General features: G+C 39.4%; 1 protein-coding gene across 2 annotated transcripts in view; it reads right to left on the bottom strand.

The window, feature by feature from the left end:
• LOC119738688 (tyrosine-protein phosphatase 99A-like) overlaps positions 1-25,515 on the bottom strand; it is an 84,784-nt gene that overhangs the window by 4,658 nt on the left and 54,611 nt on the right. The window contains exons 14-28 of one of the 2 annotated variants that reach the window (XM_038213611.1): positions 23,283-23,353; positions 22,341-22,438; positions 21,486-21,576; positions 20,384-20,460; positions 19,864-19,998; positions 18,624-18,758; positions 16,495-16,506; positions 13,359-13,513; positions 12,017-12,152; positions 11,382-11,528; positions 3,983-4,150; positions 2,847-2,972; positions 1,555-1,689; positions 879-1,042; positions 250-385 (exon numbers count right to left, since the gene is read on the bottom strand). In XM_038213611.1, coding sequence (XP_038069539.1) covers positions 250-385; positions 879-1,042; positions 1,555-1,689; positions 2,847-2,972; positions 3,983-4,150; positions 11,382-11,528; positions 12,017-12,152; positions 13,359-13,513; positions 16,495-16,506; positions 18,624-18,758; positions 19,864-19,998; positions 20,384-20,460; positions 21,486-21,576; positions 22,341-22,438; positions 23,283-23,353 — 1,786 coding nt within the window. The remainder of the gene's footprint in view (positions 1-249; positions 386-878; positions 1,043-1,554; positions 1,690-2,846; positions 2,973-3,982; positions 4,151-11,381; positions 11,529-12,016; positions 12,153-13,358; positions 13,514-16,494; positions 16,507-18,623; positions 18,759-19,863; positions 19,999-20,383; positions 20,461-21,485; positions 21,577-22,340; positions 22,439-23,282; positions 23,354-25,515) is intronic. The other variant, XM_038213612.1, reaches the window with a different exon arrangement.

Genomic DNA, 25,515 nt, shown 5'->3' on the forward strand with positions numbered 1-25,515 from the left:
GGAACCTATTATTTGAACCAGAAGGAATTGAAAAATACAAAAAAACAAAAAATCGAATGAGCAAATGTTTCTAGGGAATAAATATATAAGGTCTCTTTAACACCCAGAATAAAATCTCAATAATTGTATCATCAACAATAAAAACAAACCAACAACCGAAATTTGAAATCATCATTTCGTGTGGAAAGAAAAAATTGAAACTACCCCAAAGACCAAACTGTGGGACAGCTAAAAACAAGAGAATCTCACCTTTGTTCCAAACATGCCTGGCCTCTTGTTGGCGTAGAGTTTGACCACTTTGTAGACGTCGACGCTGTTCTCCATCGCAAGCTGCTGATGCAAGGTGGAGAGTGCACAGAACGTGCCTGCTTGCCGCCCCCCAAACCTGCAGATATGAACGACCAGAACCATTGAAATGTCAGGTACACAAATATCAGGCTAAGCACAAATACATGGTTTAGCAGATTTTATTTGCTAAGCAACAAAACAAAAATAAACGAATATTGCAATCGAGTTTTAATTTCAAATGGAATATTGTGTTCATTCACACAATCTCCAGGGCCCTATGTCATAGAGCTGCTAAGCACCAAATATTGCTTAGGTAATTTGATTTGCTTAGTATAAATCAGCTAAGAACCTGCAAAATATTAAGCAGGCTTCAACATTCAGGTACAAAATCCTTAAAACCCAAGGCTGCCTAACAAAAAAATAGTAATGGGGAAATTTACGTGTTAAGTCAAAAAAAAAGCAACCCTCCCAAACAACAGTAAAGAACTATAAAGAAAGTATGCCAATTTAGGCACTACCAATCTTTTCACAAAGCAACAATTCTAAATACAATAACAAGGAAGTACGATCCTTGTGAATGGATGACTTACCTATCATGGACCGTGATTGGTCCAACCACATCTTTGTTGACCACCGCCAGCATACGACTTCTCTCCTCCAACGCGTAGATGAGGTCAAATGCTGTGTGGAGAGGTGAGCAGCTATCTGGCCAGTAGCTACAGTGGTACTGCTTGACTGTCAACTGGTCATCGTCCTGAGCAAAGTGACAACAATGACAAAGTGACATCCAGTAATTGTAGTGAAACTGGATGATTTGTGGTGATGGGAACAAGAGAAATAACAAACTACTTCCTGAAAAAGAGGTGTAAACTTTTCCGGAGGAAGTTAACATGGAAAGTACTGAAATACAACTTTCTCCATTCTACTCTTTTCCCCAAATGTTTCTTTAACCCTAATGTTCCAGGGTATTTTGTCTAAAAACCCTACCCAACGCAATAACTGATAACATGAAACAATTGTCAAAGTGAGAGGCATGACCAGTGTAGCATGATCAAACAGGTAAAAAATACCAAGGCTAAACTACCTCAGAGTTTGTGGTTGCCAACTGCAGCAGGACAAGGTCCTGTGGTACTGGTCAATGAGACTAGCTCCCATCGTCTCACAATTGGCAATTAATTCAATTGTGTTGATGGCCCAATCCAGCAAGGTCCCACAGACTACACCTGTTGCATCTGGCAGGTCAGGGGTTAAGATTGCGTGTTTTACCTGTGAGCAGCAGAGAAGGAACTCCCTAGTGATGTAAGACATATTGGAATGTTCTTCCTCACACAGCGTGACCTTGATGGTCCCAAAGGTCAACGACTCATCCTTGTTGGTCGGCCAATAGATGGGGCTATCATCCTGAAGGACAAACACACAGTATCAACATTGAGTTGTTTGAGGAATAAATGAGAAATGTATCATTCCTAAAGAAATGCAAAAAGTGCCAACTGATTTCAAGACTGAACTTGTAGGGTTCCCACCACTTTATGAAAACCAAATTCACAAATTCCCATGGAATTTTAACAAGGTTGCTGGGAAGTCAAGAGGTGGTGTAGCGCAGCCAATTGTTATTGTCTGGAGAGGTGTGTAGTATTCACACTGCATAAACACTCAAAAGCCACCATAGCCAGTCAGTCAATGAACACAACGTGGACACATGGCACAAGACACACACACACACACACACCCAGTCGTTTTTTGCTATGCTTCCGAGGATTGGCTTTGTGTTTTCCTTTGTCCCTGTAATATAACACTCTCCCATAGACTAAGCACACAAACCTGCGTTCGAGGACAATAGGCACCTTCCTTCGAGGATCAATGGCCCCTTTGTGCTCCTTTTGTTGTCTGTCCTCAGGCGTAATGCCATGCAGGAACACACACCCAGACTTACGTTACATACCTTGTGTGGACATTGCTTTGTTTTCGTGTAGTTAAGAAAATTCGGTACAAAAAATAACTTTACTTAAACTGTGAAAACTCTTTTAACCCAATTTTTTTTCTATGATTCCCTATAGTGTTTCTCTTCATTCTGCTACGGATAAACCTAACCCAAAAATGCCTCTAAACCTGTTTTCCAGAAAGGGCAAAACCTTATGTGGACACGGCTTAGTCCACATAAGGTTAACACAACCTGCATTATGTGGACCTCTTTTGTTCACAAGTCCACATAGGGTATGTAACACAAACTCACCCAACCTTTCCCTTCTGAGTCACTGTCAAATTCCCTGAGTTTTCCCTGATATTTGGTGTTTTCCACAAATTCCCTGAGTTTTCTCCCGACTGGAGAAATGGAAACTCATTTTCAAGGTTTTCCCGATTTCCCGAGTGGTTGGGAATACTGACATACCGGCAAAGGAATTCAGTGGCCAATATTCCCCCCCCCCCTTTTTGAGTGAAAACATTCATGAGATTTTGTGTGTTATTGCACATTTACAAATAAGAATGAATAACGAACTGCAGGATAGCGTCAACTGTCAATTTAAAAGAAGTGTCTTGGAGGCAAAGCCTAGTCTTACCTCCTCCTTGTCCGTTAGCATGACGATGGTCGTTGAGTTGCTCTCCCACAGCATACGCCAAAACTCTGTCATGGTGTCCTTCAGCGGGTACTGGGTCACTATGAACTCCTTGTTCCTACGGTAACCCTGTCCAATTAAATGATGGCAGTTTAGTTAAGTTGGCAAAACATGAAAAGAATGACAAACAACAAAGGTCCAGTTGACCCAAAGCAGCAACATCAGACCCAATGGGATGGAACATGTACATTAATAAAGAAAAAGAAGGCAAAGTTTTGAAAGGAAAATTTTGACCCATCAGCACAAAACCAGCCAGAAGTCGCACGGCCGTATTTTGAGATACAGTCCGTGATACAATGAACCGGCCAAACTTATCGAAATTCCGATTTAGGAATTAGAAGATAGAATTCATTTCACTTTCAATGAAGTTTATTTATTTTCCTAAGCAGTTCATTTGGAAACTTAATCTGCAAATTTCTTGAATTTTTTTTTTTACTTTCCAAGGCCTGAAAAAAATTGGAAACTGATAATACGTATAACTCCATCTGATTGTGTCCGATTCCAATATTCTATATATCATAGGAAAGCTTGTTCAATGTCCTTTCCAAAGAGCCCAAAATCCAAATTTTTTTGGGGGGTGGGGGGCCCTGTCCATAAAGAATGTACGCATGAATAGGAGGGTGGGGTTGTTAATATTGCATCCACCATGCATAAGGGATGGAGAGGGTCCCAGCGACACTTTGCTTTTAATAATTATTGTAATGAAAAAAAATCAATGTACTTTCTCATAATATATAATACCTAAATGTACCAGGACCAGCTTTTATGCATTGAAAATTGTCTAAAAAGTTGACTTTTTGTGCGTACAATGTAAGTACTTTATGGACAGCCCCTTGGGGAAAGTGTAGCAGACAATTTTGCTCTTACGGTTAGCATATGTAACAGGTTAGCCAGGATTTTAAGCCTGTGCCCACGCCTACATCCCATAACTTAGGATTCTGTATTGAAACGGTTAGCACATAATTTATTTGCTGGTGTGAAAAACACAGAACAGTGATCTTAAGCGCAAGGACTCTGTGGTTAGCAGAGCCATGAAAATGGGCCCAGAAAAGAACCCAGGCCCTACACAGAATGAATACCTGTAGGAACGATGCGTTGATGTAGTCAGAACTGTCCTGCCCAGCCACGCCCGAGATGGACACTCGGTTCCTCTCGATGGGGAGGAGTTTACTTCGGTTCTTGCTGCGATTCAGAGCATGGCGGGCCTTGGAGAACTCGTACTCCCGGATCTTTTGAGTAGCGATGAACTGTGGAGCACAAAAAAATATATTATTGGAAATTGTGAGATTTGAGTACAACTTGGAAGAATTACCAGTTACACCATTCCGAGTCCCTGTCCAGGCAATTCCAGCGTTATGTAATGTCCGTAACGGAGCTTTTCAGAGCTCAGTGAAAACACCTGAACATGTATTTTCAAATCTTATTCATGTACATCCATTCTCTTATAATGGTCAAGGAGATTACAGACTAGGAGTTTTGGATCATTCCTCTGAATCATTTATTAGTTGTCATGGTTAATTGGCTTGTCATGGATATTACACGTCCTTTCTTACTGCTGAAATCTGTAAAAGAGATTTGGTTTTGAGAAATCACTGAATGAACGTAAATTGTCACAGAAAATTTACAATGTGCATGGATGGAAAAGTATAAAAAAAAAAAAACCTGTCACAACTGTTTAAAGAACACACAGGGCACTTAAAATCTTACGAAACATCTTTGTTATGGCAGTTGAGTCTTCTAATCAAAATGGTGATTAAAAATGTCCTCAGGTAAGACACATGTACATTACAGTAATCCTGGCTCCCAACCCACCAGTTGGGAGGCAAAATGTTTTTGAAAGTGTAGTGTACATGCAAGGGCGGATCCAGAACACAATTTTGGGGGGGGGCCAAAAAAATTTTTGGTTCCCCCCAAAAAGTGGGTCAAAAAAATTACGGCGTGGGGTTCGGGGCCCGCTTAAGGGCCCCGAAAAATTTTTGGATTCTAGATGCTCTGTGGTGTGATCTGAGGCGATTTCTGACCACTTTAACCAATGTTTTTTTTGAGGAAAAGATGGTGGTGTACTCATTGCCTGCCTTTATTGCGATGTCAAAAAGTGGGTCAAAAAAATTACGGCGTGGGGTTCGGGGCCCGCTTAAGGGCCCCGAAATTTTTTTGGGATTCTAGATGCTCTGTGGTGCGATCTGAGGCAATTTCTGACCACTTTAACCAATGTTTTTTTTTAGGAAAAGATGGTGGTGTACTCATTGCCTGCCGTTATTGCGATGTCACATAAAAAAAAAAAAATTGATTTCGTTTTGGGGGGGGCCATGGCCCCCTTTGGCCCCCCCTGGATCCGCCCTTGTGTACATGTGGGATCTGTAAAGGTTTCTTATGTCTTTCTTGGTCATTTAATACCACATAAGTAATTTTGAATTACAGCATGACTTTGGGTTGAAGGAGTCCTTTTCACTATGTATAAATTCTTAAAAATTAACTTTTATTATGTTTATGAATTAAAGTAATCACATCTTTGCTTTAGCTTTTTTAATACATAGAATGAGTACATCATTTAGTCTGATTTATAAGATTGACATTTGTTGCTTGTTCAAGTGTCTTTTGTTTACTATCATCTCGATAGTTAGAAAATAATAGATGACCAGTTTAATTGGTTAAAGGCCTGTTGATGTTATGCTTTGTCAACTACCCAAACGGTTAAATTCAAGTAATTATTGTCATTAGTTTTATCCATAATATCTTAGTTTATCTTTATCAATCGTTCACTTAAATCTCATACTTAATGCAACTCGATTAATCAACTTTAATCTTTCTAACCTTTCTTCTCTCTACTCTGCTACTTGTTATAAATCTAAACCTTGTTGACTGCTTCAGATCTCCTACCCCGGGTGGTGCTGATTATAATAGCTTTTGTGAGTGGAAGGTGAGGAGGCAGCGGTGAAACTTTGATTCTGTCAAGCAGAAAATGGCTGTTGCCTTGATGCAGGCACAAGGATCAATATAGCTGTACAGTGCCAGGAACAGTTCACAACTCCTGTGGGTTGTCATGCACTAAATCAAATGACCAATCATCCAGAAATTTAAATAAGTGTTACTTAATTTATGTAATATTTCAGTAAGGACTTACGTTTAAGTATTAGATGCTAAAAAAAAAAAACCTTTCAAAATATGTTTTTAAAGATACATTAAATTTATTAGCTATTGTAAGGCAAATGCTCAACAGTCTCAGAATATTAGAACACTACCTATGAACAAGAATAATGTTATTAATAATGTATTTGTTACTGTCAGGTTGAGTCAGGTTGGCGTAGAGGTACTTTCCTCGCCTTCCACCGCTGTGACCTGGGTTCGATTCCCGCCTGGGCCAATATGTGGATTGGGTTTTCAGTCCCTACCTGATTCCGTGGGTTTTCCCCAGAATACTCTTCTGGGCTTTTCCTCCCACCTCTAAAACTGTAATTTCTTCACATTGTCTTCTCTTTACTGGGAACCATGGGAGATCAGTGGATTCCACTGAATGGGCTACCCAGTTAAAATAAGAAATAAATAAATAAATAAATAAATTAATAAATAAATAAATAAATAAATACTGTGACGGTCTAAGAACCACCCCCCCCCATTTTCTTTAAATATTCATTAGGTTCTTTTATTATTCAAATTATGCGGATTATTACACAATCCGTCTTGGCCCACAGCCCGCTGCACTCTCACTTCTGTATTCGAGGAGACACCAGCTCATGACATCATCTCCTCTCATTTCAGGTAAATAAGCACCACTTTCTCTTTTTATCCATTAGTTTTACAAATAATTGCATTGACTGTTTTATTTCTACCTTACCAGTTGATTCACATTATCCTGAGTCAGTTTTCTGTTCCAATGTGCATTTTTTTGGATAAGAAATGTTTCGTTTCCAAGAGTAATTTTGATGACACAGATTGTTAAGAATTATACACCTAATTTATTCCCCTTTTACTGACAATCCTGCTTCAATCCTCTTTGTAGTTATTCAGTAAGGAAGCACTAGTGTTACTCTTTTAATTTAGAAGTTGCAATACTTTATTTGTCCGATTTTCTGTATTTTTCCGTTAATATGGCCTTGCTGCTACATGGCGGCAATCCTTTTGGTTAGGTTACGTTCATAAACGCTTTGTGTGCTTTAGCCACTTAGTTATTTTTGACTTTTACAATGATTGTTTGACATTAACTTTATAATGATTAATTAGCAACAGCTAGACAAGTTTTATTTAAACATTTTTATTTATTGACCACTGCACTCTCACTTCTGTATTCGAGGAGACGCCAGCTCATGACATCTTCTCCTTTCATTTCAGGTAAATTAGCACCACTTTCTCTTTTTATCCATTAGTTTTACAAATAATTGCATTGACTGTTTTATTTCTACCTTACCAGTTGATTCACATTATCCTGAGTCAGTTTTCTGTTCCAATGTGCATTTTTTTTTGGATAAGAAATGTTTCGTTTCCAAGAGTAATTTTGATGACGCAGATTGTTAAGAATTATACACCTAATTTATTCCCCTTTTACTGACAATCCTGTTTCAATCCTCTTTGTAGTTATTCAGTAAGGAAGCACTAGTGTTACTCTTTTAATTTAGAAGTTGCAATACTTTATTTGTCCGATTTTCTGTATTTTTTTGTTAATATGGCCTTGCTGCTACATGGCGGCAATCCTGTTGGTTAGGTTACGTTCATAAACACTTTGTTTGCTTTAGCCACTTAGTTATTTTTGACTTTTACAATGATTGTTTGACATTAACTTTATAATTATTAATTAGCAACAGCTAGACAAGTTTTATTTAAACATTTTTATTTATTGACCACTGCACTCTCACTTCTGTATTCGAGGAGACACCAGCTCATGACATCTTCTCCTCTCATTTCAGGAATGAAATAAATCATTTGAGAGGAGCTACAGGACGTTTCCTCTATCTCTTTTATTGACTCCTACCCCCGGGTGTCACATTACTATAAAGTTTTTTTTTTAAAACGAGCATTTTTCATCCCCTCGAAGGAATATGTTTGTGTCTATTTTTTTTACCCCTTCTGTGGTTGCCATGGTGATCTAGCAAGTGTAGACTACGCGGTGCATTGTTTCAAGGAGATCGATACAACTACCGGTACCGATGCATTTTTGTCCATCACCATGGCAATTGCTAACAATAGAAGAGGCAGCTATGTGACGCAGAAGGCTTTTAAAATGACCAGCATATGTTGTTTGGGCCACGGTTACGTTGCAATAGACTTTTCCAGATTTTTCCTTAAGCTCCGCCCACCTGTGGTCACCTGACCAAAATGTGTGATGTCATTGGTCTCATGTGATGTCATTGCGCACCGTTTGATGGAAGACAGGAAGGGTCCATATGTGTAACTGTTTAGTAATGAAGAGAAATTTTTCACTTTACGAGATGTTGTTCATTTCATATCCAAACACCAAGTGGGGAAGATGCAAGGGTCCGCTATCTCTATTTTGGGTTTGGCTAGCCTCTGCCTTGCAACTTATTGCCCTGTGCTGTGCAGTGCAAGCTGCGTGGCCTCCATTGGGTGGGTCTGTCCTCCGACCTGGAGCCTGTGGGGGGCCGGATGCTACAAACTCCTTGACGATGCTATGAGTTGGAGCAACGCACAGGAGGCTTGCGAGGAGTTGGGCAGTGAGCTGGCTTTGCCATGGTCTGAAGAGGAAACTGCTTTCCTTGCGACCATGGCACAGACAAATTTCTGGATCAACTGCAACGATCTTGACAGCGAAGGTAGGCCCTTGTTCTGTATGCTCTTCAAATCACTAATTACGCCAACAATTACTAGCTGAGTTTTCCGTTTGCAATTCTGTATCTTTAAAACCTAATCGTGAGAACGGTGAGATGCAATTTGTCCCTGAAAACGTACTGGCATCAACTTGTCAGGAAAGTTCAAAAGCCATTATATTTTGTGATATTTCAGCCAGTAACATCAAACCAATACCAACTCAACAAATCTTTGTGAGGCTCATGGATAATTCTGTATAACTTTTTTTTTATTAAAACTGTGAAGCTCCTTATTAGATTCATGTACTTCATGGAGAGGCCAAAAAACCAAATCAGAAATGACTACATTTAGACTAGAACTCACATATAAAAGAAATGCTTTATTTTGCACACCAAATGCATTGTTTATAAATACTTTATGCTTGGAGCTTTTGGACAGTTCAGGCTGGATGACAGGAAAACAGCTATTTGACCATTTTCAATTTCCATCGCAAATTTGTTACTTTCACACATCTTTTGACCTTTTTCTTTTCCTATTTTAAAGGTTACTGGGACTGTCTGGACTACATCACTGGAGTAGACACCATACCCTGGGCACCGGATCAGCCAGACAATGACTACAGATACGGGACTGGTGAACACTGCGCTCTAGTCTGGCCGTCAGGCCTTTGGAATGATGCACCATGCTTTCACCACAACATGGCAATATGCCAGCGTTCCGCACTGCCACAATTGCACTTGTAAACAGTGATTTTTTAACAACTTTTCTAAAAGCCTTTTCGCATTCTACAACTTTTAAAAGAATGAGAGAATTTTACTCCTTAAGTGAACTAACTTAAGCCAAATCAGTGAAGTGGACAACTAACATGTCAAGAATTTTCTGAATGCTTTTTCTCACTTATGACTAAAGCCTTATCATCCATAAGACAATTTACTTTTTCTCACTTATGACTAAAGCCTTATCATCCATAAGACAATTTACTTTTTCTCACTTATGACTAAAGCCTTATCATCCATAAGACAATTTACATGTAGATGATGCCAAGAGAAAACTTTCATTCCAAGCTATGTGACACAGATCTTTTGAACATCTACCTTATGCACTTACACGCTATTTCATTTATAATATTCTCAAACTTTATTTTGTGATTTGTTTGTTTTTGTGGTGTACGTGAAAATGCCCCACCCCAACCAATGCTTTCTAATTTTGCATAATTTGCCCTTAGAAATAGAACACATCACAGATCATCTCTGGGGCCTAGTTTTACTACACCACTTGAAGCTGTCAATGTTTGTATTTATTTTATAATATTGGATGGCTTTGAGATGGATACAAGAATATATTGCACGAGCTGTCACAATATTGCACGAGTCGAAGATAAATGCAATATTGTTATAGCTTGTGCAATATAGACTTGTATCCCTCGAAGAAAAGCCATCTGATATTATTATTATTTAGATTAGGTTAAAATGATTTAAAAGACTTTCAGGAAACTGTCTTGATTTCTCAAATTTTATGGAATTAAATATTTTTCGCTACCGAAGCACATTTCGCGCCACTGCAGTGCAGTGAACGTATACCTTAGTGATGCGTGCTGTGTCCGCGTGCAGGCGCAATGGTACCCCGCCCTACGTTCTGATGACTGGTTGAAAACAGTGCTTTCTACGCTCTAGATCGTGCGGGAACCAGCGAAATTGCACAGATGAGGACAATATCAAAAGTAATATTGTCCTCACCTGGGTTCTTTACTGACATCATAATGCAGTCATCCTGGTACTTTTTAGGAAAGCACACGATAGGCTGATTTTTTTACCATTGGAAGCCTGGTATAAATAATAATACACTTTATGCATAGATCATCATCTCAAAAGTTGAATATTTCAAGGCTGCATGGAATCAGAAATTTCAAGGCATGAGTTATTTTACAGCAACACTCGTGGCAATTAACAAAAAATGTGTTAAAATGTTCTCCTGTTGTCTGTGTGCAATTAAACAAGGAAGAGAAGAAGGGGTTTATTACTAACCATGGCAACTCATTAGCCTTCATTAGCAACATGCCTGGTATTATTCACTGCACAATAAACAATGACAGGCTGTTGACCAAGCTACAGCAGACAAAAGGAATTTGTGAATCTAATAACAATGAAATAAATAATCAGAATTATGCTCTTATTTATTGAAACTCAAAAATAACACTTACAAAGACCAACAAAAACAAAATATATAAATAATCAGAAATAAAATTGCACCGGCCGTACAAAATAGAAGACAAGGGAAGCCTTGTAACGCTGGTCCCAGAGTGCATACAAATTCTATTCAATTGATTCAGAACGGCTACTCGCAGGAAATCTTTTCATGCGTTTTGTCTAGACAGTGCAGGCTGGATTTCGTCACACATTGGCTTACAGGGTAATCCTATATGATAGTACTGCCCGGCTCACAAGTATCAGTTAGTCAGTCAGTCAGTCGTCGAAGAATTTACAAAGAAAACTCTAGCCTAGCCCTCTGGGACCAGAAAATATATTGAAACGTCTTTGAGAGAGAGAGAGGAATGCAACTAGGAATTTAGAAAAAAAAGAGGAAATTCCAAACCCCACAAGACTTTGTACAGTGTTTCTCAATTTGTGATGGCATTCATGAGAAGTAAAAAAAACAAGGAAATCAGCGGATCCGAGGAAAAGTTGCATGCTTGGAGAGAGATGATATTGAGTGACATACCTTGTAGTGTTCATCCAGTAGGACCTTGCCTTGCTCATCAGGTAGCGTCATCCTGTCCGTGTACTGTCTCAGGTCTGCCCCCTGCACGGTGGTGTTGCCTGCCTTCAGCCACTCCAGGAGAACATCATGGATGAACACGTACTGCTCCTGATGGTCACAACAATTCAAAAATTCAAAAATTGGTGACAGAAAATCTGATGTTCATTGCAACTACCCTCGGCGAAAGCTGATCTGTTTTTTTTCGTAATCACGTTACAGTGCAAAATCACTAAACTCGCATTATTCATAGATCTTAAAATTGCATGACTTTGTAGAAAATCCCTTCGCAAGTCCTCAAAAGTTCATCACAAGTCATCCTGTCTCAAGTCAAGTCACAAGCTATTCAAATGAACCGTGAGAAAAACATTCGGTTTTTATTGTTCACACCCTGTTACTTGTGACTGAACTTGTTACTTGTGGATCGAATTGTTAACCCAAACAGTCGTGCATTGTCCAGTTTTAACAATTTTTTTCACACATACTATGGGTGAGGGTTAATGGACTTGTGATGGACTCAAAGACAACACTAAGAGATGAAACTGGCCTTAGCAAAATAAATCGGAAATTTTGCCTAACTAAAATTTGGTCTGTCTTACCTCTGTCTGCACGAGGTAATTCCGCTGCGTCCGGATTCGCTTCAGGAAGCCAAAGACATTGACCTTGTTCTCAGCTTGCATCTGTTTCAGCATGCTGTCAATCACAACGTATGTGCCTGTACGACCTACTCCAGCACTGTGGATGTAGACAACATGGACAATGATAAAGATGCATGGAGTTGATAAATATGCATGGAGTCATTTCAGTGCAAAGTTATTTGCTTCACTTTAAAGGTCAATTTATGCAACTTTGTCGCGTGACAATGTGGCACGTCTTTCAAAGTACGTACAATTCAATGAGCATGTTCACAATAACTGACTAAGTTGTGCATCTTTTCTCTCATTCATTTGTGTGCATTTATAAAAACGCACGACATTGTCGCGAGACGATGTTGTGTATGTGTAAATTGGCCTCAACCCTTTCAGGGTATTTTGGCTGGTAAACCCTGCCCAATGTAACAACAGGCAACACTTGCTAAAGTTGGGAGTCTGCCCAGTGCAATAAGATCCATCAGATCAACTGTCCCGAGGCCAAACTGCCTCAGAGTCTGTGGTCACCAACTGCAGCAGGATACAACTGTGGCATTGTTCTCATTGTCTCAGAATTGGCAGCTAGTGCACTGATGTGATTGGCTCAATGCAGCAAGAGTGGAGTGTCATGGCCTAGCGGTTAAGAACACCGGACTCATGCTCTGGTGTTTCAGAGGCAACAGTGGCATGGGTTCGAGCCCGCCGGGTGGACAATTGTGCCCTTGAGCAAGGCACTTAACCATTATTGCTTTGTCCTTCGGATGGGACGTAAAGCCGTAGGTCCAGTGTGTTGAGTAATCCAATGCACGTTAAAGAACCCAGTGACACTTATCGCTAAGAGAAGGGGTTTGCCCCGGTGCTTCTGGCCTCCTGTATAAACTCCCACGCGGAGCATTTAGGAGGTGAACCAACCAAGAAACCAACCAAAGTAGAGTTTTACACTTGTTGCACTGTGTTGCATCTGTCAGGGCTAGGGTTAATGGATCTCTTCTGGGAACCTGTCGCTGGTAAATTACCCTAACCTCCTAGAGAGATTTTCTGGGAACCTTCCTCACTCGGGCAAATTCCAACACCATATGGTAAACTCTACACCCAAACTGTTGGCCTCTGATTATTGGTGGTATGCCTAACCCCATGTAAAGCATAATCAGTTTACTGGTGCAGTACTCACTCCAACAGATTCCAACAAACCCTGGTGTTGCAGTTTGACAGGATGGGGATTGTTAGGATAAAGCAAATTTGAACCTCCTTGCGGGAACTGTCAAGTATCTCCACAATATTTATTCCCCACTGCGTATCATGAGAATCATACCTGCAATGGACCACCATCGGCCCAGCATCCTCAGGATTAGCCGCCGTCGATTTCTGGACAAATGCCAACACCGGTAACGTGTAGGCTGGTACTCCGTGGTCTGGCCAATCAGTGAAGTGGAACTGCACCACTCTGCGTTCAGGAGCTTTACCATGCTATAGGTTGTGAAACAAATATGGAACAAAATAACCACATTCAATACTTTAACTCTTTCTGAGATCAAAACTTTTCATAAATCTAGTTGATATTCTGAGTAAAAAATACTGATGATGTGCGACATGCATTAAGCCATGACGGCAGAAAGTTCTGTTACTATAGTGATCTGACAGTGGAAGACATCTGCAGAGAAAAAAAAAGCTCTCATGCCAATATTGATAAAAAAGGGAGACAGAGAACAAGATTCTCCATCTGTATAGCCACTTAAAGGAAAGAAACACAAAGGAGTGTAGCCAAGGCTTTTGAATTGAAGAGAGGAACTCATGTCAGAAAAAAATTGTTGCCCTGCCCAAATATTGAACATCATTTTGGGGGGAAAGTTTCAGTGGAAAGAGCACACATGCTCCCTTTAGTAAACCAACTATCATCTGAAATTTAGAATTTATCCATGTAATCTGACTTGAAACAACATGTTTGCATATGTAAGGAAAGATGTCAAAAAGGAAAAACAAACTGAGAGCGTAAAAGACAATTTCACAAACTGAAACATAAAACACCACAGTGAAAAAAATACTATGTATGGGGAGTCAGGTTGGCGTAGTGGTACTCTCCTCGCCTTCCACCACCGTGACCTGGGTTCGAATCCCGCCTGGGCCAACATGTGGATTGGGTTTTCAGTCCCTACCTGATTCCATGGGTTTCCCTAGAATACACTTCTTCTGGGGTTTTCCTCCCACCTCTAAAACTGCAATTTTTTTCTCATTGTCTTCCCTACACAAGCATTTCCAGGCTTGCGAGCTACAGTGCCTTGGGCGCTTTTGAGGAATCGTTGGTTTCATTACCAGACATATTAAACCAAAATAAAACATATAAAATAATGAAATGTGTAATGTATGATTATTCCAGAAAAAGGCACTTGAGACAACAAATTATCTTCAAGCAAACTTGATTTGCAAAACACAAGCTACGGATTCAGGGGCGTCGCCAGACCAATTTGAAGGGGGGGGGGGTGTGACAAGAAAATTGCTGACAGACCACTGAAAGGTAGCCTACATTAATTCAGACTGTGTTGAATACTATCAAATAATAGGTAGTATTATATATTAGCATTACAAACCCCTCTAGCAACACCCCTGTACAGAGCATTGATAGCTGATTGATAGCAATACCAACTAAAAATAAAATTGACACAGCCATAAAATTACTTTATTTTCACAGAAATACTCAACAGTGTCATGCATTTAACTAATCAGTCTTCACATTTACACATTTCTACACAAAACTTCACATTGTAAATGAGAGAGTGAACATTATCTTCAACATCAATGTGCATATGAACACAGTCAAAGATGAAAGTATATCATGCTCGATGTGAAAATAAGACTAATCAAGTGTAGCCAACACTAACAGTGAGTCTGCCCCAATAAGCCAGATTGGTATTTCAACTGTGCATGTGTACAATGATATGGGACACGGGTCATTCAAGATAATCAAACGCTCATCGAAGGCACATGAACGTGCAGGGCGTATGACGCTCATGTGGCTTGGGGGGAAAAAACAGTCTCCGGTTTCTGGTATGCGCATGCGTCGCCGTAGCCATGCGCGTCGGCAAAATGAAAAAGTTTTTTTTTTCAATAAAAGATGATGTCTCAAAACCGCCAAACTCACTGGTTTGACTGGAATCCTGCTGCTGCACAATTTTAACGTGTTTTTAGATTGGGTTATGGTCGAGAATAAGCTTTATGTGGCCTCTCTGGACTCCCATATATTAGCACTAAGTTTAGTCGGGCACCATTTGCAGTCATCAGCCGACATTTGAAGCAAAAAAATCAGGTAAAAAAAAAAAAAAGCCGCGTCGCCGCACCACTTTTTGGGCAAGCTCCATACCAGAAACCGGAGTCTTTTTTTTTTTGGCCTTACGGGCAGACTGGGCATTAACGTAACATCAGCGATTTTATCTTGAATGACCTTTGACCTGGAGTACTTCATCGAGATACCGAACTGGCTTATTCAAACGACAAGCACTACCTAGGTCATTAACATCTGTGTGCATTGAGATAATAGAGGCCACAGACTGAAGGAAAATAATACTTTCCCCTTCTTTGAGAGAAAAACGAAAGACGGAAGGTACACATCTTTTTCTTGATTATTCATTTGCAAAATTAAGGACGGTAGAGCCCAACACTATGTATTTAATTTGGGCTTAATCCAAACTGTATAAAATATTCTTGAGGACACTTGTTTTGACACCTACTGTATTGTTTATATCCTGGTGAAAGGAAATAAGCAGCAAGGACGAAAAAAAGAAAGAAAAAACCAAAGTAAGGAACTATCGGGGAATTACGAGAAACTTTGAAGAATTCTCTTGGCAAGTTCAACAGGTATATTGAAGTTACATCCCTGGCTTTGGGAAGAAAGGTGGTATTTTCAAGCAAAAAAATTAAAAAAGGACAGAAGATACACCAAGATTGAAACCTTGGTTTTCTCTCCAAAAGGTAAAAAAGTCAACAATCATACTGTGCAGGGAATTTGGTTCCCTTTGTAATAACAGTTTCATGCAAATTCTATAAACTGCGCATGCCATTTCAGATTTGGAGTGAAAAAAGAAGAAGACAAATCTGTGTTAAAAAAAATTAACATTAAAACCAATTTGGCAATTGATCAAGAAATATTATAAAATACATGAACAGACAAGAATATTAACCCCAAAGCGGAATTTCTTCTACACTTATATTATCATATTGTGCACCATACAATTGGAAATATTCATTGCGTTTTGTGTAGACTGGCTGGATTAAAAAACACAACTGGCTTGCATTTCAAACGAGTGATTTGTTATTTCTGACTCATGCGTGTTTTATCTGAAAAAAAGAAGTGAAAATAAGTGAGACACTGAAAAGTAAATTAGATGATAGACATTTCTGGGCTCAAGACAAAGTTTTTTGAAACATCAACAATTATTGAAAAAGAGGAAACCTACTGTTTGAGCTTCCTGTGTGGAATAGAAATGGGGATGAAGAGATGAAATGAAATTGTTAAATGTACAAATAAAGTAACCATGGCAACTGGCATTTGGAGTTTAATATCCAGTTCGTTAGTGTGACATCACTTCAGTTTAAACCACGCCCACTGCCCATTAAGTAGCATTGGAACCATTGGAACCGGAAGTCAACGCAACTTACTGTACGTGTTTATCCAATCGGCGCTAGTAATCAGTGGTGCACGCGCGTGTATGACGTTTTACTAACGAACCGGATTGTAGCAGGGACCTAACTGTAGCACACAGCCAGAAACATTTCCTTCAAGATTGATCTCTCACCAACAATTTTTTTTTTTGGACACATTTTTTTAAATGTTCTGCATCTATGTGTTAGCAGTTGTTGGTTTCAGAATTTTACCGTGACATAAAAAACCCAGTTAATGGACATAATGTATCTAAGTTTTGAGAACTAGTGAAAGCAGCGTCCAATTGAAAAGGATGATGAAAAATGATATCCTGCTCAAGATTGAAATGCTGAACACAAAAAAACTGAAACTGAATGATAAAACCGTAATAGAACAAGTCTTTTGATGTCCACACTTCAGTTTGAGAGTGTTTTGGTGGATTTAGGACTATAAGTAGTGCTTAGCCACTTTGACCTTGCACAAAAAAATGTACCGGTAGCAGGGGATAAATGGCTGATATTGGAATTTGGAAGATTCTGGAAGATTTGTAGTCCTCGGGCAAGTATTAATCAATTTGTTTTTGTCAACCAAAAGCTTCTTCAGGTACTTTGTCGAAATTTTTATTTCGACAAATGGGCTGTTGCTGGTGGTGACAAATGAAAACAGTTCCAATGTACGTCACTGGCAAATCTCAAAAGGAAGGGGTGTAATTGATGAAGGTACGTCATCGTTGCCGCAAGACCCATGCTGACAACACGGGAAAAAGGTGGGTTTGGGGGGGGTTTATTTTGAGTTAAGGTTTCGATGACGTGATTGAAACAACATGCCGGCCCAGACACCAAGTCTGGTTGATTTTTTGGGCCCGTGGAAAGCCTCTGGTAATAGTACCACTGAATGTTGTGAGGAGACACGAAATCAGACATGAATGATCATAACAACCTGACTGCCCCGGACAAAATGTCAGAATACTCACTTGAGATTTATACCAAATGTAGGATGAAAAATGACAAAAAAATACGAAATATTTTCATTTAGGCTCTCCATATCTTATGTTGAAGGATACCTAAAGGTTTACGGATGGGCTTTAGAATCTATTTCTGCTATAAATTGAATGGCATTTTAGAGAATTTTCTTTTTCTGGGGGAAGTTGAAAATGAAAAGTCTCAAAGTTGGTCTAATTTTAAAAAAAGAAAAGAAAAAATTGCCCACACCTGTATGAACGCCCTTCACGACTTCAAAACCGCAGTGAAATTTGATTTGATTTCTGTTCACAAAAGAAGCTAACATGCATAAGGCCGAACCAAAAAAAAATACTTCTGCTTCCGGTTACCTGACCAACCGGTACCCTAATCTGTGCGGGACCTAAATTCTCTGTTATTTTTTTTTAAATCATCGACCTTAAATGTATTTTTACATTAAGTGAGGCAAGGTTTTCTCAATTTTGAGGGTCACTTTCGATATCTTTCCTGGCACAAGTGAAAATAATTCAGACCCAATATACACATATAATTGAATACTCCATTCAATCATCACCCAAAAAAATTGGCAAAATGATAAGATTTTCTGACCTACTGACCCTATGTTTGAAAGGAATGTAATTGGAAGCAGAACTGATTTTGTTCGGCCTTAACTGTAACACTTTGTTTTTTTTACCCGTCAAATGCTACAATAAAAACTGAGGCCAGAATCCTCTGGTGCTCATATATATTTACATAAGGGGCATATTTTAGTTTCCATTTCGATGACTACAGCAGGAATTCTTTTTCAACGCGACTCTTCTCGAAACTACATATGACTCACTCAAGAAATTGTTTATCGAATATCACTGTGAACTTCCAGTGACCTCCTCATGCACATTTGCAAATCTAACTGATTTCTTTGTCTTAAGTAAAACTTTCAGCCAATCTACTAATGATTCAGCTCATATTTCTTGCTTGCTATTACCTTCCTGTGTTTGTGCTTGAGTAGGAAGTAACGGACCATGTGACTAGCGTACTTCTCCTTGGATTCCAGTGTGACTTCAAATTCCCCGTAGCGCTCAGGCATTCCTTTAGCTGGCCAGTAGCGATCACATTTCCGCTGCAAAGGGAGACAAATCACATCATGACATTAATGTATTTTTTTTCACAATCAAAAAAAAATTATTAAATTTTGGCAACAGTGCCAATGCATCAAGAAATCGGATTATTTTGTCTATCCTGTTTATTACTTCAATACACAAACAAAGGTAAAATTTCACTACAAAATAAATTGAATGCCTGTGTGTGTACGTTTCCTTCTTTTTCCCAATCAAATATTCAAGTTTTTCTTTAAGCCTAACCTGCCCACATTGTGCAGAATCCTTTTTGCCTACGTGGAGGATTGTGAAGGATTGATGCTGTATGGCTTAATGCATGGCTGTTTATGTAAAGGTCTTAAGCCAGACCTTGTGTTGTTTATGCTTAGCTATGCATAAATTTAGGCCTATTTGCCCCACTGCTTCAGGATATCATTTGCACTGCCTCAACGTATTAACCGTGACTGCTGGAGAATATTGCAAGATAATATCAGGATTGAGGCAGTGGTATGATTGAGGCTGTATGCAACTGAGAATTCAGAAAAAACGAGGAAACTCCAAACCACACAAGACTTTGTACAGTGTTTTTCAATTTGTAATGGCATTCATGAGAAGTAAAAAACGAGGAAATCAGCGGATCCGAGGAAATGTTGCATGCCTGAATTTTTACATGGAGGCAGTTGGAGGATTTTGCAGAATTGAGGTTGCATCCGAGCAAAAAGCCTCGGGGTTCGGGTTAAGAGATAAGATCATACTGGTGAAAGCAAGTCAGCAACAACTTGTTTACGCTAGTTTTACCCATCATGCAGTCAATATACCACAAGTGAGTCATTTTTGAACCGCTAGATGTAAATGGCATTTTTATCAATGCAAAATTAACATATACACCTGTATCTAAAAATATCACATTCTGGTCGGACCACTGTGTTGAACCTTTCCCTCTTTCCATTCATAACTAGTGCATCCTTTCCATAATAGACATCTCCACAAATTTAGAAATTTTTGACAACTTTGCGGCTTACAAAGATACATTTTTCAAGTGATTTTGACTCAGATTTATTCTAAAAATATAACGTTTATTTTTGTTAACCACTCCTGCCACAGCAAAACAGGAAACCCATCACTCACCCTTCCTCTTTCCTCTAGCTTGGTGATCATAACAATCACCATCGTGTGCTGCTCCCAAACCATCCGCCAAAAATCCTCAAACGTGGACTTCAGTGGGCCCTGGGCGGCGATGAAGGCCTTCTGTCGGCCGTAACCCTGCAAATATTCAATGCAGAATGGCATTTTTAAGAAACTGAAAATATCATAAAATTTCATTACATTATGCATTACTGTCAACACAGTTACATTTAAGAATGTAGAAATGGGGAAACATTTTAGAAGTTATAGTCTCATTTTCACCCCTTAAGTACAAATGAACACAATTCTTTGCTGCAAGAACTATTAGCTTTTTGTAAAGGAAATCCCTAAGAACCCAAATCTTGCTTAAAATTAAATTCAGGGTCACACATAATTTAATTTCAGCTAGCCTAAAAGGACTTTTAGGTGTCCTGAAGGCTAAATCTTGGATAACTTAAGAGCCGAGGTGTACCACTGTAAAGTGCATAGGCTTTTAGAAATGCATCACGAGTAGAGTACTTACATCGATGTAGCTGGCATTGATGTAGTCTGATAAGGGCTGGTTTGGCAAGACACTCAGTTTCACCCTTGTGTGGTCATCTGGGAAAAAATCATTTAAAGCTAGAGTCAATCATTTGCAGCCATCCGAAAAGTAACTGGCGTAATTATTGTTGAAAAACAAACTTGGTTGAAAGATAGTAAGGGGACTAAACTCCCTGTGAAATTATATCAACGATAGAAGGCATTTCCAACGGTGATTCTTAAGAAGCACCGTAGGAAAATTTAAATTAGTAGTTCGTTTTGTTATTCAGCGCAGCGCGCACAAGTATTGGAACGACGCACACGCGCGCGCGGTTGTTATAATTCATCGGATCAGTGCGCGACGTCGCGTATAGCTGCAATTCAAAACAATTCAAAACATGATTCAGTAACTTTTGATTTGAAATTGAGATCTTAGAATGCTGTTTTTCTCGGAATGTACAGCTGAAGCTTAGCTGAAACTTCATCAGGTTAGTTGTTCAGTACCCTTCTTTAGATTTTGAGCACTTTTGTTGCTTCAAACGAACAAAATGCACAAATTACAAATGATGGACTATACCTTTAAAGTGAGCAGGGACCAAATAAGACAGAGTAGATCTATACATTGCTATCTCAGCAACTGTGATGATGGTTAGCATATTGCACAGGTTAGCACACCTCCAAACAATTTTTTTTAATTAAAAATTGTTCCCCCCCCCCAATTTTTTAAATTCTATTTAAAGTGACCAATGGTCAACGGATTTAACAGAAATTGGGCGCCCCCACTCGCCCCCTCCCTATGGTGAGAACCCTTGCTACTGCTGCTGGTCCCAGAGGGCCAGTCTGGTGTCCTCTTTGTACCTACATGTACATGTATCTCACTGACTGACTGACTGACAGACTTACTGACCGTCACTTGTGCTGGGCGGTGCTATCGTATAGGAGTATCCCATAACTCAAAAGAATGGGCTAAATCTGCATGAAGACTTCCAGTGAATAGCCATTCTGAAGCAATTGAATAGAATTTTGAGCACCCAGGGATCATTTTGACTAGGCTTGCCTTGTTCTTGTAAACACATGACAATATTTTAAGAATGATGACTTACAAGCCACAATGTTGGTGTATCGGTTCTTGTATTTGAGATTGGGGTCTGTGCTGGATAGAGCGGGGTAACTGGTGCTTACACGCTGAATATCCTGTTGCAAAAAAAGAAGATGATTTCCGATATCAATAATGGTTCTTAAGAAGGTTATCGATGTCTACAAGTAAGTGCGTCTCCAGGCAGCTCCAAATATATCTTCTTGTCTCCCATGACATCTCCCATGACTGACATTATAAGACAAGACTACCTGAGATCAAGTGAGATATCCATAATGCTTGACTAAACTAAACCCCTTTGCAAAGACATTTTTGGTTAGGAGGCATTCTATATGCTCCAAAAATCCTAGCAAACTGTTTTTTGTTAGGTTAATTATTCCTGTACATGAGATTTGCCCCGTTTTTATAGAAGGCGTTCTGGTAAAATGAGATGGAACCAGGCACAGGCAAAAGTGGAGACAAATGCAACAAAGTGAATGGGGTATTTTTTCCCCTCAAGTTTCAGGTTTATTGACATTTGTATTCTTTGATATATCTACTACACATATTTTAAAGAAATTTAATAAAAATCAGAATACAAATGTTTTTACGGAAAACAATTGGTGGATTTCATTTAGACGACTACAAAACAAAACTTCAAAGGCCATTTTCTCAATATTTCACTTTTGGCATGTTGATAAAAGCAAACTTTAAACAGTCATAACTTGTCAATGGAATGTCTGATTGAAATATGACAAACAGTATTGTCAGGAGAATTGTATTCTATTTTCTTTCCTAATACCTGCAAACCCTCATTTCAACCTCTGCCCAGTTCTGTCTCATTTGGCCTGAACGCCTCACATATGTTCAATATCACACATACCTCATACTCTGTTGCAAAGCCCCCATCGCTGTCAGCGTGATTAGCGATAACATGAGCCTCAAACTTACTGACTGGTATGGGAGGCTCTTCCAGCTCATCTACATCAATGTCAAGAAAAGAAATTGGCAGATTAAATCATTGTCATCCATGTTAACCCTAACCTCCCCTGTTACCCCGTCCATTTTGGTGGATTTTTGGGGACTTGTTCCTGCAGGCCTGGTTTGACTAAATATTTGATCGAGTATGATGGACTTTGGCCTGGAGGCCTGAAGCAGTGCTTGGAGAATCTGATTGATTTTGCCTAGCATCCTGTACTGCTGTTGTCATCAGTGGCGCACTCAGGATTTGGCTGGGGGGGGGGGGGGCGGGCTCACAATTTTTGTAAATTTTTTTTGGAAGTTTAATTTTTTGAACAAAATGTTGTTGAAATTTTTTTGGGGGGGGGGACTATTTTGGTGGCGCCACTTACACCACTATTACACATGTACTAATCGAAAACAGGCAACATACACTCACCAAGGTCAAATCGTGGGACTAAATAAAAACAAATTACCCAAAAAAATATTAACAAAAATTGACAACCTCTTGGGGGTAGCTCAAGCCCCGAGGGCCCTGCCCCCCCCCCCAATTGGGTGCGCCACTGGTTTTCATATAAGCCATGTGTATTAAGCCCATCAATGTCAACCATTACCTCAGTGGTGGATTCCATTATATCACGTATTGTTAGCAGAGTGATTGATGGATGTTGGTGGACTTCGTCCAGTACTTAGTAAAAGACAGTAGGCAGTTAGGGTTAATTTATCTAGCAAGAACCAGTCAGCCAGTTAAGTAGCTACACATATAGCAAGTGACCAGAATTTTTCCAGCTGTTTGAGGCACAAACGACTGGCCACCAAAATAGCCAGTCGTCAAGTAAGCCAAATAATCTTAAGCTCATCTCACCTGGTTTGGCAAAGGCAGGTGGCACCCCATTTTCCTGCTTTTCAAATACAAGACGGTCCTTCTTTCGCATCCTAAAAGGAGAAAAAAAGAAAGAAAAGACAGAAACCATCTCAGTGTTTATACAAAAAATAATAATACAATCGACATTTATGTAATTCATTTACTTGTTTTGTGATGCAATTATCACTCAAGATTATTATCAACATCACATTAAAACCTAAAAAAAAAATCCTTTAACTTCAGAAGAGATATATACATACACATGTGTGTATAGCAAGAGAAATAATTGTTGTAAAGTATCCTCCTCATGGACATTAAACCTCTGGAGACCTTATAAGCCAAACTGTATCTCCCTGTATGTAGATTTTTCAATGTGGGACAACAAAGAATATGAAACACTTTTTTCATTGCCAAGAAAGCACAAATCAATTATAATTTGGGCAATTCACAATGCAGTGCACCACCAAGAGTTTGCCATGGGGAGTCCACCCTTCAAGTTTACAGTTGACAAAACATGGCACATTTGAATGAGTATCAGTAGACAACTTGAGCTAATTTGTTATAGATTGGGGCATAGCGTTCTGCCCCCTTATACAAAAAACACTATATTGATAAAAAGAAAAGAAAAGGACACATATATACTCGAATCATACATTACAAAACTACTGGCCGGAAAAACTAACAATTTCAAATGTCCCGTGCTGCGAATTTGTTGACCATCTCCCACAATGCACTAGGAAAAATGAACTATCCGTGGCAAACTCTTGGTGGCGCACTGCATTGTGAATCGCCCAAATTACTACCAGCCTCTTGAAAAAGCAAACTGTTATAGCTACAACAATACATGTATTATCTTATGAATATGTTCCTGGTCACTTTACCATTTCAAACTGTAACAAATCCTTCAACACTCATGAGGCGTGTTTCTGAAGATTTAGAAGGAAAAAAGAATGAGCTCATTTATTTTCCAAAGTGCTCATCGCCAGTCTCAAGAACCACAATTTTGTCGTCTGTTCATAGTGAGCACTTCCGTGCTTAATGATCACCATACATACTTTTATGTATGTACTATTGAGTGGACGAGCACGCAGTAACAAGACCATTTTCTGGATACAAACATTCTAGAAAAATCCATTTGCAAGCTGTTTAGTAATTTTTGAATTCTAGCAACATTTAGACTTATCTGCGTCAGTAACCTTGTACACAAGTCTATTTAACCCCCACTTACATCGCACTCATTTGCTCAAGAAAATGGCCATTTACAATGTTCACTATTAAAAGTACATCTAGCAAGGAGCCAAGGACCAACATCACACTTGCAACATGTCATATTTGTCAGCCTTTTCTGTCACTTTCCTGGGATCCACTGGCATGCTCCCGTTCACCAGAGGATATAGAATATTAGAAGGTAATTATCCATTTCCCTGTGAGTTAATATTATCATTAGTGGTTGATGAGGCTTGTAGAGCCTGAGGGGTTTAACCATGGGGAAAGGGGGGGGGGGGGGGGGTGGTAGGGGGTAGGAGGGGGGCAAGGAAAGGGGGACTACGACAACAGCTGTCAAGCTAATGTCATCGCCATAACCAGCCCCCATGAAGCAAAAAATCTGCACATAAGATATTAAAGAGTTGCAGAAATACCAACCAAATGCAGGAAATTTGTAATTCACTTGATTTGTGATAAAAAGCCGTTTCCTCTCCCAGTGATCCCCAAGAGTCTGTTCCTGAGTTTGTGGCATTACTAATGTTTCTAGAGTTGTGGCCACATGACATATACCGGTACACGTACTGGTTCATGGCTTATTCCTTTACACTGGCTCTGATACCCCTCAAGACTTAACATACTAAGAATGGCCATTAGTTTTCCGCAAAGTGGTAGATATTGGAGGATTCAGGAACATTCCTATTAAAAAGAAAACCAAGGAATTTAGGTCTAATATCGTAATACTTTCATTGGGAGAATAAGACCATGATGAGAAACATCGAATTTTCTTTCAAACTCCCCAAGCAGTCACAACTTTCCATCGAAATAGCATTTAGCACAAACTATTGCTCAGTACCGTAGCTGAATGCAAGCTAAAAAAAAAAGCCAACACATAGGTATTAACTGAACTCCCGGTTTACCCTACTTTGCGGAAATTCCCAAGTCACACCCACCCACTGCAAATCAAGACCTGCTTGGCAAGCTTCCAATGCCACAGATCCAAAATAGAACCTCCCTCCCACCTTCGCAG

The sequence above is a fragment of the Patiria miniata genome, unplaced genomic scaffold (assembly GCF_015706575.1).
Source record: "Patiria miniata isolate m_02_andy unplaced genomic scaffold, ASM1570657v1 HiC_scaffold_3, whole genome shotgun sequence".
Lineage (NCBI taxonomy): Eukaryota > Metazoa > Echinodermata > Asteroidea > Valvatida > Asterinidae > Patiria > Patiria miniata.